At 56.6% G+C, this 15,696-nt stretch overlaps 1 protein-coding gene across 1 annotated transcript in view; it reads right to left on the minus strand.

Annotated features, from left to right (window-relative positions):
• LOC119955276 (F-actin-monooxygenase MICAL3-like) overlaps positions 1–15,696 on the minus strand; it is a 179,781-nt gene that overhangs the window by 40,609 nt on the left and 123,476 nt on the right. The window contains exon 13 of the mRNA XM_038781347.1: positions 11,071–11,139. Within this exon, the coding sequence (XP_038637275.1) occupies positions 11,071–11,139 (69 nt within the window). The remainder of the gene's footprint in view (positions 1–11,070; positions 11,140–15,696) is intronic.

A 15,696-nucleotide genomic window follows, 5' to 3' on the forward strand; every position in this document is an offset into this window, starting at 1 on the left:
ATCATGAAGCCCTGGAAGATCTGCTTACACTACTCCAAAGTCTGTACAGACAACAGACTCTCCGGCAGACGCAGCGCTAAGAAATTGCTGGGTGCGTTTGAGCTGTGATCTGATCTGCAACACTTCCTCAACATGCAACAATTACACTCTGACTGACCCAAACTTGTGTTTAACCAGCTACACCTGAAACTTATGGCCTTAACGGTCAGAGGTCGACCTTTGCTGAGCATCACCTGGTACAACGCACCTGTCGTAAAAACATGTTCCATTCAACTGGCTGAGAGACACCAAAGAAAGTCAAACCACACCCTATATCTTTCTGAAGGAAATGCAATGCCACCTTGCTATGGTTCAATGCCAGACTTTGTCTAATGCCCAAACCCTATGGATTTAATGACCGGTTTTCAGACACTACCCTGTGCTGATTCTCTCCTTCTAGCTATGGTTGAAAAGCTCTGAGTTTTCCACTGACAACTGACCAAGGCTTTATCATGTCGGCAGCAAATGGTGAGAGGTGGGATTGACAGGCAAAGGGAAGTACAGGCCATCCAACAAGGTGGGTGCTTACAGGGTGGAGAGGAAAGCAAGGTGCATGAGACAAAGCTCAGTCAGCGAGATGCTACCAGGCAGTCTGGGTGAAGTGTTATTGCTGATGGAATGGATCAAGTTACTGCAAACAGACACAAAGGCTGAGTAAAGTCCCGGAGAACAGCTTTGACACTCTGGTCTCTGCCACAACCCCAATTCTCAACACCAGCAAAATTGTGTTTCCTTTAAATGTTACATACTTATTGTGTGCTCAATGAGGAGTCTGACCATTTACTGCCCCCCTCCCTCACTGCATCCCCTCCCCGGCCGCCCCCTCCCCTACTGCCCCCTCCCTCACTGCATCCCCTCCCCTACTGCCCCCCTCCCTCACTGCATCCCCTCCTCAACTGCCCCACTCCCCTACTGCCCTCCTCCCGGACCACCCCCTCCCGGACCGCCCCCTCTCCTACTGCCCCCCTCCCTCACTGCATCCCCTCCCCTACTGCCCCCTCCCTCACTGCATCCCCTCCCCTACTGCCCCCTCCCTCACTGCATCCCCTCCCCTACTGCCCCCTCCCTCACTGCATCCCCTCCCCTACTGCCCCCTCCCTCACTGCATCCCCTCCCCTACTGCCCCCTCCCTCACTGCATCCCCTCCTCAACTGCCCCCTCCCCTACTGCCCCCTCCCCTACTGCCCCCCTCCCTCACTGCATCCCCTCCCCTACTGCCTCCTCCCTCACTACATCCCCTCCCCTACTGCGCCCCCTCCCCAACCGCTCCCTCCCTCACTACATCCCCTCCTCAACTGCCCCACTCCCCTACTGCCCCCTCCCTCACTGCATCCCCTACCCAACTGCCCCCTCCCAGACCGTCCCCTCCCTCACTGCATCCCCTCCCTTACTGCCTCCTCCCCTACTGCCCCCCTCCTGGACCGCCCCCTCCCCTACCGCCCCCTCCCTCACTGCCCTCTCCCCAACTGCCCTCTCCCCAACTGCCCCCTCCCCTACTGCCCTCTCCCCTACTGCCCCCTCCCCTACCGCCCCCTCCCTCACTGCCCTCTCCCCAACTGCCCCCTCCCCAACTGTCCCCTCCCCTACTGCCCCCTCCCCAACTGCCCTCTCCCCTACTGCCCTCTCCCCTACTGCCCCCTCCCCTACTGCCCCCTCCCCAACTGCCCTCTCCCCTACTGCCCCCTCCCCAACTGCCCTCTCCCCTACTGCCCTCTCCCTACTGCCCCCTCCCCTACTGCCCCCTCCCCAACTGCCCTCTCCCCTACTGCCCCCTCCCCTACTGCCCCCTCCCCTACTGCCCTCTCCCCAACTGCCCCCTCCCCAACTGCCCCCTCCCCAACTGCCCTCTCCCCAACTGCCCTCTCCCCAACTGCCCTCTCCCCTACTGCCCCCTCCCCTACTGCCCTCTCCCCAACTGCCCTCTCCCCTACTGCCCCCTCCCCTACTGCCCCCTCCCCTACTGCCCCCTCCCCTACTGTCCCCTCCCCAACTGCCCTCTCCCCAGCTGCCCTCTCCCCTACTGCCCTCTCCCCTACTGCCCCCTCCCCAACTGCCCTCTCCCCAACTGCCCCCTCCCCTACTGCCCCCTCCCCTACTGCCCCCGCCCCTACTGCCCCCTCCTCAACCGGCCCCTCACCAATTGCCCCCTCCCCAAATGCCCCCTCCCCTACTGCCCTCTCCCTCACTGCATTCCCTCCCCTACTGCCCCCTCCATATTCCCCCCCTCCCCCTCCGCTCCCTCCCCCACTGCCCCCTCACCAATTGCCCCCTCCCTCCTTCACTGCATCTCCTCCCCACTGCATCGGTTTCCCAACTGTCCCCTCCCCTACCACCCCCTCTCTCTCAATGCGTCCCTTCCCCAACTGCCTCCTCCCTGTTGCCCCCTCCCCAACTGCCCTCTCCCCAACTGCCCCCTCCCCTACTGCCCTCTCCCCAACTGCCCTCTCCCCAACTGCCCTCTCCCCTACTGCCCCCTCCCCTACTGCCCCCTCCCCTACTGCCCTCTCCCCTACTGCCCCCTCCCCTACTGCCCTCTCCCCAACTGCCCCCCCTCCTGGACCGCCCCCTCCTACTGCCCCCCTCCCCCTCCGCTCCCTCCCCAATTGCCCCCTCCCTCCTTCACTGCATCTCCTCCCCACTGCATCGCTTTCCCAACTGTCCCCTCCCCTACCACCCCCTCTCTCTCAATGCGTCCCTTCCCCAACTGCCTCCTCCTTTCTACATTCACTCCCCTACTGCCCTCCACTGTCTCCTCTCCTATTGCCCCTCCACTGTCCCCTCCCCTACTGCCCTCCACTGTCCCCTCTCCTACTGCCCTCCACTGTCCCCTCCCCTACTGCCCTCCACTGTCCCCTCCCCTACTGCCCTCCACTGTCCCCTCCCCTACTGCCCTCCACTGTCCCCTCTCCTACTGCCCTCCACTGTACCCTCTCCTACTGCCCTCCACTGTCCCCTCTCCTACTCCCCTCCACTATCCCCTCCCTACTGCCCTCCACTGTCCCCTCCCCTACTGCCCTCCACTGTCCCCTCCCCTACTGCCCTCCACTGTCCCCTCTCCTACTGCCCTCCACTGTCCCCTCCCCTACTGCCCTCCACTGTCCCCTCCCCTACTGCCCTCCACTGTCCCCTCTCCTACTGCCCCCCACTGTCCCCTCCCCTACTGCCCTCCACTGTCCCCTCCCCTACTGCCCTCCACTGTCCCCTCTCCTACTGCCCTCCACTGTCCCCTCTCCTACTGCCCTCCACTGTCCCCTCCCCTACTGCCCTCCACTGTCCCCTCTCCTACTGCCCTCCACTGTCCCCTCTCCTACTGCCCTCCACTGTCCCCTCTCCTACTGCCCTCCACTGTCCCCTCTCCTACTGCCCTCCACTGTCCCCTCTCCTACTCCCCTCCACTGTCCCCTCCCCTACTGCCCTCCACTGTCCCCTCTCCTACTGCCCTCCACTGTCCCCTCTCCTACTGCCCTCCACTGTCCCCTCTCCTACTGCCCTCCACTGTCCCCTCTCCTACTGCCCTCCACTGTCCCCTCTCCTACTGCCCTCCACTGTCCCCTCCCCTACTGCCCTCCACTGTCCCCTCTTCTACTGCCCTCCACTGTCCCCTCTCCTACTGCCCTCCACTGTCCCCTCTCCTACTCCCCTCCACTGTCCCCTCTTCTACTGCCCTCCACTGTCCCCTCTTCTACTGCCCTCCACTGTCCCCTCTCCTACTGCCCTCCACTGTCCCCTCTCCTACTGCCCTCCACTGTCCCCTCTCCTACTCCCCTCCACTATCCCCTCTCCTCTTGCCCCTCCACTATCCCCTCTCCTATTGCCCCTCCACTGTCCCCTCTCCTACTCCCCTCCACTATCCCCTCTCCTACTCCCCTCCACTATCCCCTCTCCTATTGCCCCTCCACTATTGCCCCCTTCCCTACTGCACCCATCTATTCTTAATTTATGTCCCATCCCCCTTTCCGTTGACAGACCCTTTCCCATTTACTGATCCACCCTTGTTCCCACAAGACAACTAGAATTAGGAGGAGGAGGCCATTCAGCCCCTCGAGCCTGCTCCACCATTCAGTGAGGTCTGAATCTGATCTCCGCTGCACTTTCCTGTCTGCCGTCCCCATCACCCTCAAGGCCCAGGTAGATCAAAAGCCTACGTAACTCCCCACTCCATTTATTCCCCCTCCCTCCCTTCACTATTTACTGACCCTCTCACCACCTCAACTGAACGTCAAAACTACGGTTGGGGAGAAGAGGGGGGGGAAGAGAAGGGGGAGGGGGAGGAAGAGAAGTGGGGGGAGGAAGAGAAGTGGGGGGAGAGAAGGGGAGGTCAGCCCCCCCCCCCCCCCCCCCCCCCCCCCCCGGTAGTTTTGGCATTTGGTTGATCCCGCTGTCCGCTCTCTTTCTGATCCTCAGAGAGTTTATGGCTCATTGCGTCCCTGTTGACTCTAGACTAGCTCATCCCACAAAGCCCTGTGTGACCCATAAAGCATCCTATCTTCCTCTACTTCTATTCGACTATACAAAGCATCACAGAAGAGCCTGATTCCTCCTCAGCCTCTCTCCAGAGGTGTTTAGTTTCACTGCTGATTGACTCTCCCGTCTTTCATGCGATGAGACTGGGGAGAATTGGAATGCCCAGGGTTGCTGCCTCAGCTGGAATCAGGTCCGGTTGGAGGTTTGGACTCTCCATGGTATCTGTACGCCAGGAGATGGTCCTCTGACCCATCAGGCAGTTCAAAATGTCTGTGTTTGGAAGGAAGATGATCAGTCCCACAGGGCAGTCCCCATTCTCTGGGCATATGCCCATCTAAAATGATATTTATGCTTCGGGAATGGAAAGGTTCCAGGGACTAGGAAACATAGGGGTTACATTGGAGGCGGTGGGGATGGGGATTTCTGTGGGAATGGGGTAGGGAGTGGGATCGGGCAGGAATGGGGTGGGGATTGCTGTGTGGGGGTGAGGGAGGGGGTGCTGGAGGCTGGGGGCGGAGGAATGAGCTTCAGGAGCAAGTGGGAAATGGCAGCTCTGGTGAAATGTGTGGATGAACAGAAGACGTGGGAGGGGGGGAACAGGGGCAGCAAGGTAGCACAAGCGGATAGCACTGTGGCTTCACAGCGCCAGGGTCCCAGGTTCGATTCCCAGCTGGGTTACTGTCTGTGCAGAGTCTGCACGTTCTCCCCGTGTCTGTGTGGGTTGCCTCCGGGTGCTCCGGTTTCCTCCCACAGTCCAAAGATGTGTAGGTTAGGTACATTGGCCATGCTAAATTGCCCTTAGTGACCAAAAAAAAGGTTAAGAGGGGTTATTCGGTTACAGGGATAGGGTGGAAGTGAGGGCTTAAGTGGGTCGGTGCAGACTCAATGGGCCAAATGGCCTCCTTCTGCACTGTGTGTTCTATGATGTGGGAACTAGAGATGGGAGAAATAGGACGTCTACTGGAAAATGGGAGACTCGGGGGACGGGAATCAGGGAGTTGCCAGGAGGAGGAGACAGGAAATGAATGGGTGGTGGGAGGGAATAGGAATCGTTCGCAGGAATGTGAAGCAGGTGTGACAGGAAAGATTCTCGCAGACGGATTGAGGGTGGGGTTTAGGTCAGAATTGAGGGTGGGGTTCAGGGAGGGGGTTTGTGCGAGGTTTAGGGTGGGTGGAGGGTGGGGTTGAAGATGAGATTGAAGGTAGATTTGAAAGTAAGGTTGAAGGCAGGGTTGTGGGCAAGGGCGAGGTTAGGCATTAGGGTGAGGTTGAGAGTGGGATTGAGGGAGTTGAGGGTGAGGCTGAGGGTGTTGTGTGTGTTTTTGGGGGTGGGGTTGAGGGTGTTGTTGGGGGTGGGGTTGAGGGTGTTGTTGGGGGTGGGGTTGAGGGTGTTGTTGGGGGTGGGGCTGAGGGTGTTGTTGGGGGTGGGGTTGAGGGTGTTGTTGGGGGTGGGGCTGAGGGTGTTGTTGGGGGTGGGGTTCAGGTTGTGGTTGTGGGGTGTGGTTGGGGGTGGGTTGAGGGTGTTGTTGGGGGTGGGGTTCAGGTTGTGGTTGTGGGGTGTGGTTGGGGGTGGGTTGAGGGTGTTGTTGGGGGTGGGGTTGAGGGTGTTGTTGGGGGTGGTGTTCAGGGTGTTGTTGGGGTGGGGTTCAGGGTGTTGTTGGGGTGGGGCTGAGGGTGTTGTTGGGGGTGGGGTTGAGGGTGTTGTTGGGGGTGGGGTTGAGGGTGTTGTTGGGGTGGGGTTGAGGGTGTTGTTGGGGCTGGGGCTGAGGGTGTTGTTGGGGCTGGGGTTGAGGGTGTTGTTGCGGCTGGGGCTGAGGGTGTTGTTGGGGGTGGGGTTCAGATTGTGGTTGGGGGTGTGGTTGGGGGTGGGGCTGAGGGTGTTGTTGCGGCTGGGGCTGAGGGTGTTGTTGGGGGTGGGGCTGAGGGAGTTGTTGGGGGTGGGGTTGAGGGTGTTGTTGGGGGTGGGGTTGAAGGTGCTGTTGGGGGTGGGGCTGAGGGTGTTGTTGGGGGTGGGGTTCAGGGTGCTGTTGGGGGTGGGGCTGAGGGTGTTGTTGGGGGTGAGGTTGAGGGTGTTGTTGGGGGTGGGGTTCAGGTGTTGTTGGGGGTGGGGTTGAGGGTGTTGTTGGTGGTGGGGTTGAGGGTGTTGTTGGGGGTGGGGTTGAGGGTGTTGTTGGGGGTGGGGTTGAGGGTGTTGTTGGGGGTGGGGTTCAGGGTGTGGTTGGGGGTGGGGTTGAGGGTGTTGTTGGGGTGAGGTTGAGGGTGTTGGGGGTGGGGTTGAGAGTGTTCTTGTGGGTGGGGTTGAGGGTGCTGTTGGGGGTGGGGTTCAGGGTGTTGGGGTGGGGTTGAGGGTGTTGGGGGTGGGGCTGAGGGTGTTGTTGGGGTTGAGGGTGTTGTTGGGGGTGGGGCTGAGGGTGTTGTTGTGGGTGGGGTTGAGGGTGTTGTTGGGGGTGGGGTTGAGGGTGTTGTTGGGGGTGGGGTTGAGGGTTGTTGGGGGTGGGTTTCAGGATGTTGTTGGGGGTGGGGTTCAGGGTGTTGTTGGGGGTGGGGTTCAGGGTGTTGTTGGGGGTGGGGTTCAGGGTGTTGGGGGTGGGGTTCAGGGTGTTGGGGGTGGGGTTCAGGGTGTTGGGGGTGGGGTTGAGGGTGTTGTTGGGGGTGGGAGTGAGGGTGTTGTTGGGGGTGGGGTTGAGGGTGTTGTTGGGGGTGGGGTTCAGGGTGTTGTTGGGTGGGGTTCAGGGTGCTGTTGGGGGTGGGGTTCAGGGTGTTGTTGGGGGTGGGGTTGAGGGTGCTGTTGGGGGTGGAGATCAGGGTGTTGTTGGGGTGGGGCTGATGGTGTTGTTGGGGGTGGGGCTGAGGGTGTTGGTGGTCGGGTTGAGGGTGTTGTTGGGGGTGGGGTTGAGGGTGTTGTTGGGGGTGGGGTTCAGGGTGCTGTTGGGGGTGGGGTTGAAGGTGCTGTTGGGGGTGGGGCTGAGGGTGTTGTTGGGGGTGGGGTTCAGGGTGCTGTTGGGGGTGGGGCTGAGGGTGTTGTTGGGGGTGGGGTTGAGGGTGTTGTTGGGGGTGGGGTTCAGGGTGTTGTGGGGGTGGGGTTGAGGGTGTTGTTGGGGGTGGGGTTGAAGGTGCTGTTGGGGGTGGGGTTGAGGGTGTTGTTGGGGGTGGGGTTGAGGGTGTGGTTGGGGGTGGGGTTGAGGGTGTGTTGGGGGTGGGGTTGAGGGTGTTGTTGGGGGTGGGGTTGAAGGTGCTGTTGGGGGTGGGGCTGAGGGTGTTGTTGGGGGTGAGGTTGAGGGTGTTGTTGGGGGTGGGGTTCAGGGTGTTGTTGGGGGTGGGGTTGAGGGTGTTGTTGGTGGTGGGGTTGAGGGTGTTGTTGGGGGTGGGGTTGAGGGTGTTGTTGGGGTGGGGTTGAGGGTGTTGTTGGGGGTGGGGTTGAGGGTGTTGTTGGGGTGGGGTTCAGGGTGTGGTTGGGGGTGGGGTTGAGGGTGTTGTTGGGGGTGAGGTTGAGGGTGTTGGGGGTGGGGCTGAGGGTGTTGTTGGGGGTGGGGTTGAGGGTGTTGTTGGGGGTGGGGCTGAGGGTGTTGTTGTGGGTGGGGTTGAGGGTGTTGTTGGGGGTGGGGTTGAGGGTTGTTGGGGGTGGGTTTCAGGATGTTGTTGGGGGTGGGGTTCAGGGTGTTGTTGGGGGTGGGGTTCAGGGTGTTGGGGGTGGGGTTCAGGTGTTGGGGGTGGGGTTGAGGGTGTTGTTGGGGTGGGAGTGAGGGTGTTGTTGGGGGTGGGAGTGAGGGTGTTGTTGGGGGTGGGGTTGAGGGTGTTGTTGGGGGTGGGGTTGAGGGTGTTGTTGGGGGTGGGGTTCAGGGTGTTGTTGGGGTGGGGTTCAGGGTGCTGTTGGGGGTGGGGTTCAGGGTGTTGTTGGGGGTGGGGTTCAGGGTGTTGTTGTGGGTGGGGTTGAGGGTGCTGTTGGGGTGGAGATCAGGGTGTTGTTGGGGTGGGGCTGATGGTGTTGTTGGGGGTGGGGCTGAGGGGTGTTGGTGGTCGGGTTGAGGGTGTTGTTGGGGGGGGGGTTGAGGGTGTTGTTGGGGGTGGGGTTCAGGGTGCTGTTGGGGGTGGGGTTGAAGGTGCTGTTGGGGGTGGGGCTGAGGGTGTTGTTGGGGGTGGGGTTCAGGGTGCTGTTGGGGGTGGGGCTGAGGGTGTTGTTGGGGGTGAGGTTGAGGGTGTTGTTGGGGGTGGGGTTCAGGGTGTTGTTGGGGGTGGGGTTGAGGGTGTTGTTGTTGGTGGGGTTGAGGGTGTTGTTGTGGGTGGGGTTCAGGGTGTTGGGGGTGGGGTTGAGGGTGTTGTTGGGGGTGGGGTTGAGGGTGTTCTTGGGGGTGGGGCTGAGGGTGTTGTTGGGGGTGGGGCTGAGGGTGTTGTTGGGGGTGGGGCTGAGGGTGTTGTTGGGGGTGGGGTTTAGGGTGCAGTTAGGGGTGGGGCTGAGGGTGTTGTTGGGGGTGGGGTTGAGGGTGTTGTTGGGGGTGGGGTTCAGGGTGTTGTTGGGGGTGGGGTTGAGGGTGTTGTTGGGGGTGGGGTTGAGGGTGTTGTTGGGGGTGGGGTTCAGGGTGCTGTTGGGGGTGGGGTTGAGGGTGTTGTTGGGGGTGGGGTTGAGGGTGTTGTTGGGGGTGGGTTGAGGGTGCTGTTGGGGGTGGGGTTGAGGGTGTTGTTGGGGGTGGGGTTGAGGGTGTTGTTGTGGGTGGGGCTGAGGGTGTTGTTGGGGATGGGGTTGAGGGTGTTGTTGTGGGTGGGGTTGAGGGTGTTGTTGGGGTTGAGGGTGTTGTTGGGGGTGGGGCTGAGGGTGTTGTTGGGGGTGGGGTTGAGGGTGTTGTTGGTGTTGGGGTTGAGGGTGTTGTTGGGGGTGGGGTTGAGGGTGTTGTTGGGGGTGGGGTTGAGGGTGTTGTTGGGGTTGGGGTTGAGGGTGTTGTTGGGGGTTTGGGCTGAGGGTGTTGTTGGGGCTGGGGTTGAGGGTGTTGTTGGGGGTGGGGTTCAGGGTGCTGTTGGGGGTGGGGTTGGGGCTGAGGGTGTTGTTGGGGTGTGGCTGAGGGTGTTGTTTGGGGTGGGGCTGTGGGTGTTGTTGGGGCTGGGGTTCAGGGTGTTGTTGGGGGTGGGGTTCAGGGTGTTGTTGGGGGTGGGGTTCAGGGTGTTGTTGGGGCTGAGGGTGTTGTTGGGGTTCAGGGTGTTGTTGGGGTGGGGTTCAGGGTGTTGTTGGGGTGGGGTTCAGGGTGTTGTTGGGGGTGGGGTTGAGGGTGTTGTTGGGGGTGGGGCTGAGGGTGTTGTTGGGGGTGGGGTTGAGGGTGTTGTTGGGGGTGGGTTTGAGGGTGTTGTTGTGGGTGGGGTTGAGGGTGTTGTTGGGGGTGGGGTTGAGGGTGTTGTTGGGGGTGGGGTTGTGGGTGTTGTTGGGGGTGGGGTTCAGGGTGTTGTTGGGGGTGGGGTTCAGGGTGTTGTTGGGGGTGGGGCTGAGGGTGTTGTTGGGGGTGGGGTTGAGGGTGTTGTTGGGGGTGGGGTTGAGGGTGTTGTTGGGGGTGGGTTGAGGGTGTTGTTGGGGGTGGGGTTGTGGGTGTTGGGGGTGGGGTGAGGGTGTTGTTGGGGTGGGGTTGAGGGTGTGTTGGGGGTGGGGTTGAGGGTGTTGTTGGGGGTGGGGTTGAGGGTGTTTTTGGGGGTGGGGTTGAGGGTGTTGTTGGGTGTGGGGTTGAGGGTGTTGTTGGGGTGGGGTTGAGGGTGTTGTTGGGGGTGGGGTTGAGGGTGTTGTTGGGGGTGGGGTTGAGGGTGTTGTTGAGGGTGGGGCTGAGGGTGTTGTTGGGGGTGGGGTTGAGGGTGCTGTTGGGGGTGGGGTGAGGGCGGGATGAGGGTGGGGTGAGGGTGAGGTGAGGGCGATGTTGAGGGCGAAGTTGAGTGTGGGGTGAGGTTGAGGGTGGGGTGAGGTTGAGGGTGGGGTGTGGTTGAGGGTGGGGTGAGGTTGAGGCTGGAAGTGGATCCTGGAAGTGGATCCTGGAAGTGGATCTGGATATGGATCCTATAAGTGGATCCTGGGAGTTGATCCTGGAAATAGATCCCGGACTTGGATCCTGTAAATGGATCTTGAAAGTGGATCTGGATGTGGACTCTGGAAGTGAATCCTGTAAATGGATCCTGAAAGTGGTCCCGGATGTGGATCCTGGAAATGGATCTGGAAATGGATCCTGAAAGTGGATCTGGATGTGGATCCTGGAAATGGATCACTATAACCATCTCTGGAGGTTATTTTGTTGATATTCACCCTCACCTCACTGTGCAGGAGGCTCCCAGCTGTCCCCTTGCAAGGGGCTGTGTAACCGCTTCAAACTTCTGCTTAATCTCCGCCCCGCCAATTTGGTGCCTCAGTTGCGCCTCCTGAGCCAGCTCCTCCTGCTCTAGCCATTCTCCCTCAATCGCATCAACTCTCCGCCCCACGCCACGGGCGCAGGTTTTTGCTTTGAATTTGCACTTGACCAGGTGTCTAAGGGAACTGTACTGAGCCTCAGGGTCCACGAACCCCAGGTTGTTACGGCAATCCTTGGTGGGGCTGGTTTACGTTACCTCGGTTGTGGGTACAGCAGTGGCAGAACGAAAGAGGTCTTCGTCGTGGAGCTTCAACAAGGGCCTCAACTTCAACAAGAGAGGTGAAAGAAAGGCAAAGCACAGGAGCAGAGTGTGAGAGGGACAGAAGAAGAGGGGAAAGGAAAGAATCTAATAATGTGAGGGAGGAAAACAAATGGGGAGATGACAAGGGAAATAAGAATAGAATGAGACAGTGTCACTGTCTGTGGCAATCCCAAGACCAATAGCAGATACCAGACATGCAATCCAGGCTTCATCAACCAGAAACTATGGGCAGCCTATGATGATAAATATTGCCAGGTTTCAGAATCACAAATGTGTGTTTACTGAGCTGCCCGAGAGGTGGTCACTTGACAAACACAACAACCCAATGGATCATGGGCAGGGTGGGGGAGAAAGCTGAACACAATAGTGCAACAAATCAGGCATATCACAGCAGAAACTATGTCCGTCTCAGCACTTTATCCTCAAGCAGAGTGAGCGGGACAGAGTGAGAGAGCAAGAGAAAAGGGCGAGAGAGAGAGAGAGAGAGAGAAAACGAGACAGAGAAGACATGAAAGTAAATCAGAGTGAGTGAGACAGAGATTGTATGACGACAAAGTGTGAGTGACAGAGATAGAGTGAGGGAGAGAGAGAAACTGAGGGAGAGAAAGAGGGAGGGAGAGTGCCGTTTGTGGCAGAGGGAGAGAAGGAGAGCATGAAGAGAGAGACAGAGGGAGAGAGGGAGCATGAAAGAATGTGGGGGAGCATGAGACTAAGACAGAGTCAGAGTGTGAGAGGGAAAGACATTGAGAGAGAAAGCGAGAGAGTGGGTGAGCCAAGCAATGAAGCAGAAAAGGTATGAAGCAGAGATAGAGAGAGACAGACAGAGAGACAGAGAGACAAAGTGAGAGAGAATGAGCATAACAGAGAGAATAAGGGTTGTGCAGGAATGAGAGTGAACGACAGAGAGCGTGAGGAACCAGATTGAAAGTGTAAGAGACTGAGTGGGAGGGGATGACAGTAAGAAAGAGAAGGAGAGAGTGAGTGAGAGAGAGAGAGAGCGTGAGAGTGAGTGAGAGAGAGAGAGCGAGAGCGAGTGAGGGAGCAGGTGAGAAAGTGAGTGAGAGTTTGAGTAAGGGAGCGAGTGAGCGAGAGTGTGAAGTAGCGAGTGTGAGAACGAGTGATGGAGCGGGTGAGAGCTAGAGAGAGTGACAGTGAGTGAGGGAACGAATGAGGACATAGAGAGCGAGTGAGAGAGAGGACAAGTGAGAGTGTGAAAGTGAGAGAGAGAGAGAGAGAGATTGGGAAAGTAAGTCAGAGAACCAGACAAGTGAAGAAAGGAACCACAGAGTTAGTGACAGAGCGTTGATAGAACACAGGGAGATAGAAAGTGCAAGAGGCAGAGATAGAGTAAGAATAACCTCAGCATGGGGGGAGAGAGAATGAGACAGTAAATCAGAGAGGAGAGAGGTAAGAGGACAGTGATAGAGGGCAAGAAAAAATAAGAGTAAGGTAGAGAGATTAATTCTCAAATTAATGACAAATGAGTGACATGTCAAATACATGTACATGCAGAGTGCTTCTTTCAAAGTTAGTCTGTATTATACCCTATTGTTTTCTAATCTTTATTAGCTGGGACTCCAGGTGCTGGGACCTGTACAGCATCTGCATTATTAAATCCAGTTCAGCTGTAAAGAGCTTAACCCAGCCAGTGCGGGAATGGGGAAATTCAACAATGAAGCCACCATAGTCCCAGATGACCATTTGAGGGGGAGAGCTGACTGGTAGTGATTTAACCTGAGGGTCGCCACACCTCGGGCGAGGGCCTTTCTGCATGACCTCAGCTGGTACGGGAATCGAACCCGGGCCGTTGGCTTCACTCTGCACCACAAACCAGCTGTCCAGCCAACTGAACTAGACTGGCCCCTAATAATATCATGTCAGTAACACATCTTTCATTGTCTGTGTTGAAAGACAGAAACTCAGTCAGCATCGCTGAGCAGTCAGGTAACAAGTGAAGCAGCAAGAGAGTTCTGGGTGATGGAAGGAGGACTGTGAGGAATTAATTAAATCGGCATTTGATTAAAAATGCAGAATGAGGGATTTCTATTCTACATTTAAGCCAAGAAGAAAACAATTGGCTGGATTATAACACTGACTCACTTGAGAAGTGACAGGCTCTTATACCAGTGAGCCACGATCAAGGGGACAATTGGGGAGCTGCAGTTTTCATAATTGTTAGGACTTGCCCCTGGCCTGTGGACCCCAACTACAGATGTGCACCGCTGCCCTTCAGTAATGCACCCAGTCCGCAGGGTAAGTATGGCCCGGCTACTGAACAACTCCTGGCGAGGAGAAGACCTCCATCTGCCGAGATACACGTGTGTGCATTTTATCACAGCTGCTGATGAGGGGCAGGAATCCAGGTACAATCCCGATCCATGGGCTGAGCGTGGGCCAGTGATGGGCAAGAGGAGCCCAGCTCGACCTGGAATGTTCAATTCCTGAAAAGAGCAATGTTCTTCCGTCTTGTGCTTATCGGGACAAACGCAAGAATGGCAAATTTCAGACAATCACAACAATTTATACGACAGGAGAAGGTGCTGATTGGCTGGCAGGTGAACTCTCATTGGCCGAGGTGTTACTGTGGAGAAACAAAGAGGAACCAAAGGCTGCCCAAGCTCCTGGGTAATTCAAAGAAGGCGCAAGACCTGGACGTATTCCTTTTGTTTGCAAAGAACGGGTCCCTTCTAGTGAGCTTAAGTGAGCCACATTATAAACTCATATTATTATCTTAAATTGGTTGGTAGTGTAGCTAATAGCTCAATCAGGATTATTCAACAAATGCTGCCCAATCAGGGATCACATCTCACAGTTGACATTTTGATTGAGTTTTGCAAGCACGGACGTCTCGAGTCTGGTCGGTACTTTGCCTATTACGAACAAGCGAATGAACGTGCTGTTTGATTCGATCCGCCAATCTTTGGAACGTACATCTGATGTACCTGGCATCACACCGGCACTGAAATTCATACACAATGATGCTCACTTGTGTAGTCTTTTTGGACCAGAGGCAGCATTCAGTTAGAGAGCAACATGAAATGGCTTTCATCACCTGATGTTTAAAGCATCTCACAAACCTGTCAACCAATCAGTACCTTGTTCTCCTGTAGTAGTGTAAATAGCTGTGATTGTTTGAAATTTGCCATTCTTGTGTTTGTCCTGGTGAGTGGAAGCTGAAAAGATTCAACAACATTCTCACATTTCAGAAATATTCAACTTCCCGACTACCAGGCAACACAATGTTAAATTCATGCAAGCAGCATGCATGCAGCACTAACTATCACAGACACTAAAGAATGAAATCTGTGAACGACTCACTGATGTTAATGATACTGGTGCATTACCAAAATATTCAGCATCCTAGACCAGAACTGAAACATCAGAGAAACAGCTGGCCAGAGACCCCATTCTATAGCATCATTCACCTTTCCACAAATAATCATCTCCCCATTACCATCCATCTCCCCATTACCATCCATCTCCCCATTACAACCCAGCTCCCCATTACCATCCGTCTCCCCATTACCATCCATCTCCCCATTACCATCCATCTCTCCATTACAATCCGTCTCTCCATTACCATCCATCTCTCCATTACAATCCGTCTCTCCATTACCATCCATCTCTCCATTACCATCCGTCTCTCCATTACCATCCGTCTCTCCATTACAATCCGTCTCTCCATTACCATCCATCTCCCCATTACCATCCGTCTCTCCATTACAATCCGTCTCTCCATTACAGTCTGTCTCTCCATTACCATCCGTCTCCCCATTACCATCCGTCTCTCCATTACAATCCGTCTCTCCATTACAATCCGTCTCTCCATTACCATCCATTTCTCCATTACCATCCGTCTCCCCATAATCATCCGTCTCCCCATTACCATCCGTCACCCCATTACCATCCATCTCTCCATTACAATCCGTCCCTTCATTATATCCATCGCTCCATAACCATCCATCGCTCCATAACCATCCATCTCTCCATTACCATCCATCTCTCCATTACCATCCATCTCTCCATTACCATCCATCTCTCCATTACAATCCGTGTCCCCATTACCATCCGTCTCCCCATTACCATCCATCTCTCCATTACCATCCATCTCTCCATTACCATCCGTCTCCCCATTACCATCCATCTCTCCATTACCATCCGTCTCTCCATTACCATCCATCTCCCCATTACCATCCATCTCTCCATTACAATCCGTCTCTCCATTACCATCCATCTCCCCATTACCATCCGTCTCTCCATTACAATCCGTCTCTCCATTACAGTCTGTCTCTCCATTACCATCCGTCTCCCCATTACCATCCGTCTCTCCATTACCATCCGTCTCTCCATTACCATCCGTCTCTCCATTACAGTCTGTCTCTCCATTACCATCCGTCTCTCCATTACCATCCGTCTCTCCATTACAATCCGTTTCTCCATTACCATCCATCTCCCCATAATCATCCGTCTCCCCATTACCATCCGTCACCCCATTACCATCCATCTCTCCATTACAATCCGTCCCTTCATTATATCCATCGCTCCATAACCATCCATCGC

The sequence above is a fragment of the Scyliorhinus canicula genome, chromosome 20 (genome assembly GCF_902713615.1).
Source record: "Scyliorhinus canicula chromosome 20, sScyCan1.1, whole genome shotgun sequence".
NCBI lineage: Eukaryota > Metazoa > Chordata > Chondrichthyes > Carcharhiniformes > Scyliorhinidae > Scyliorhinus > Scyliorhinus canicula.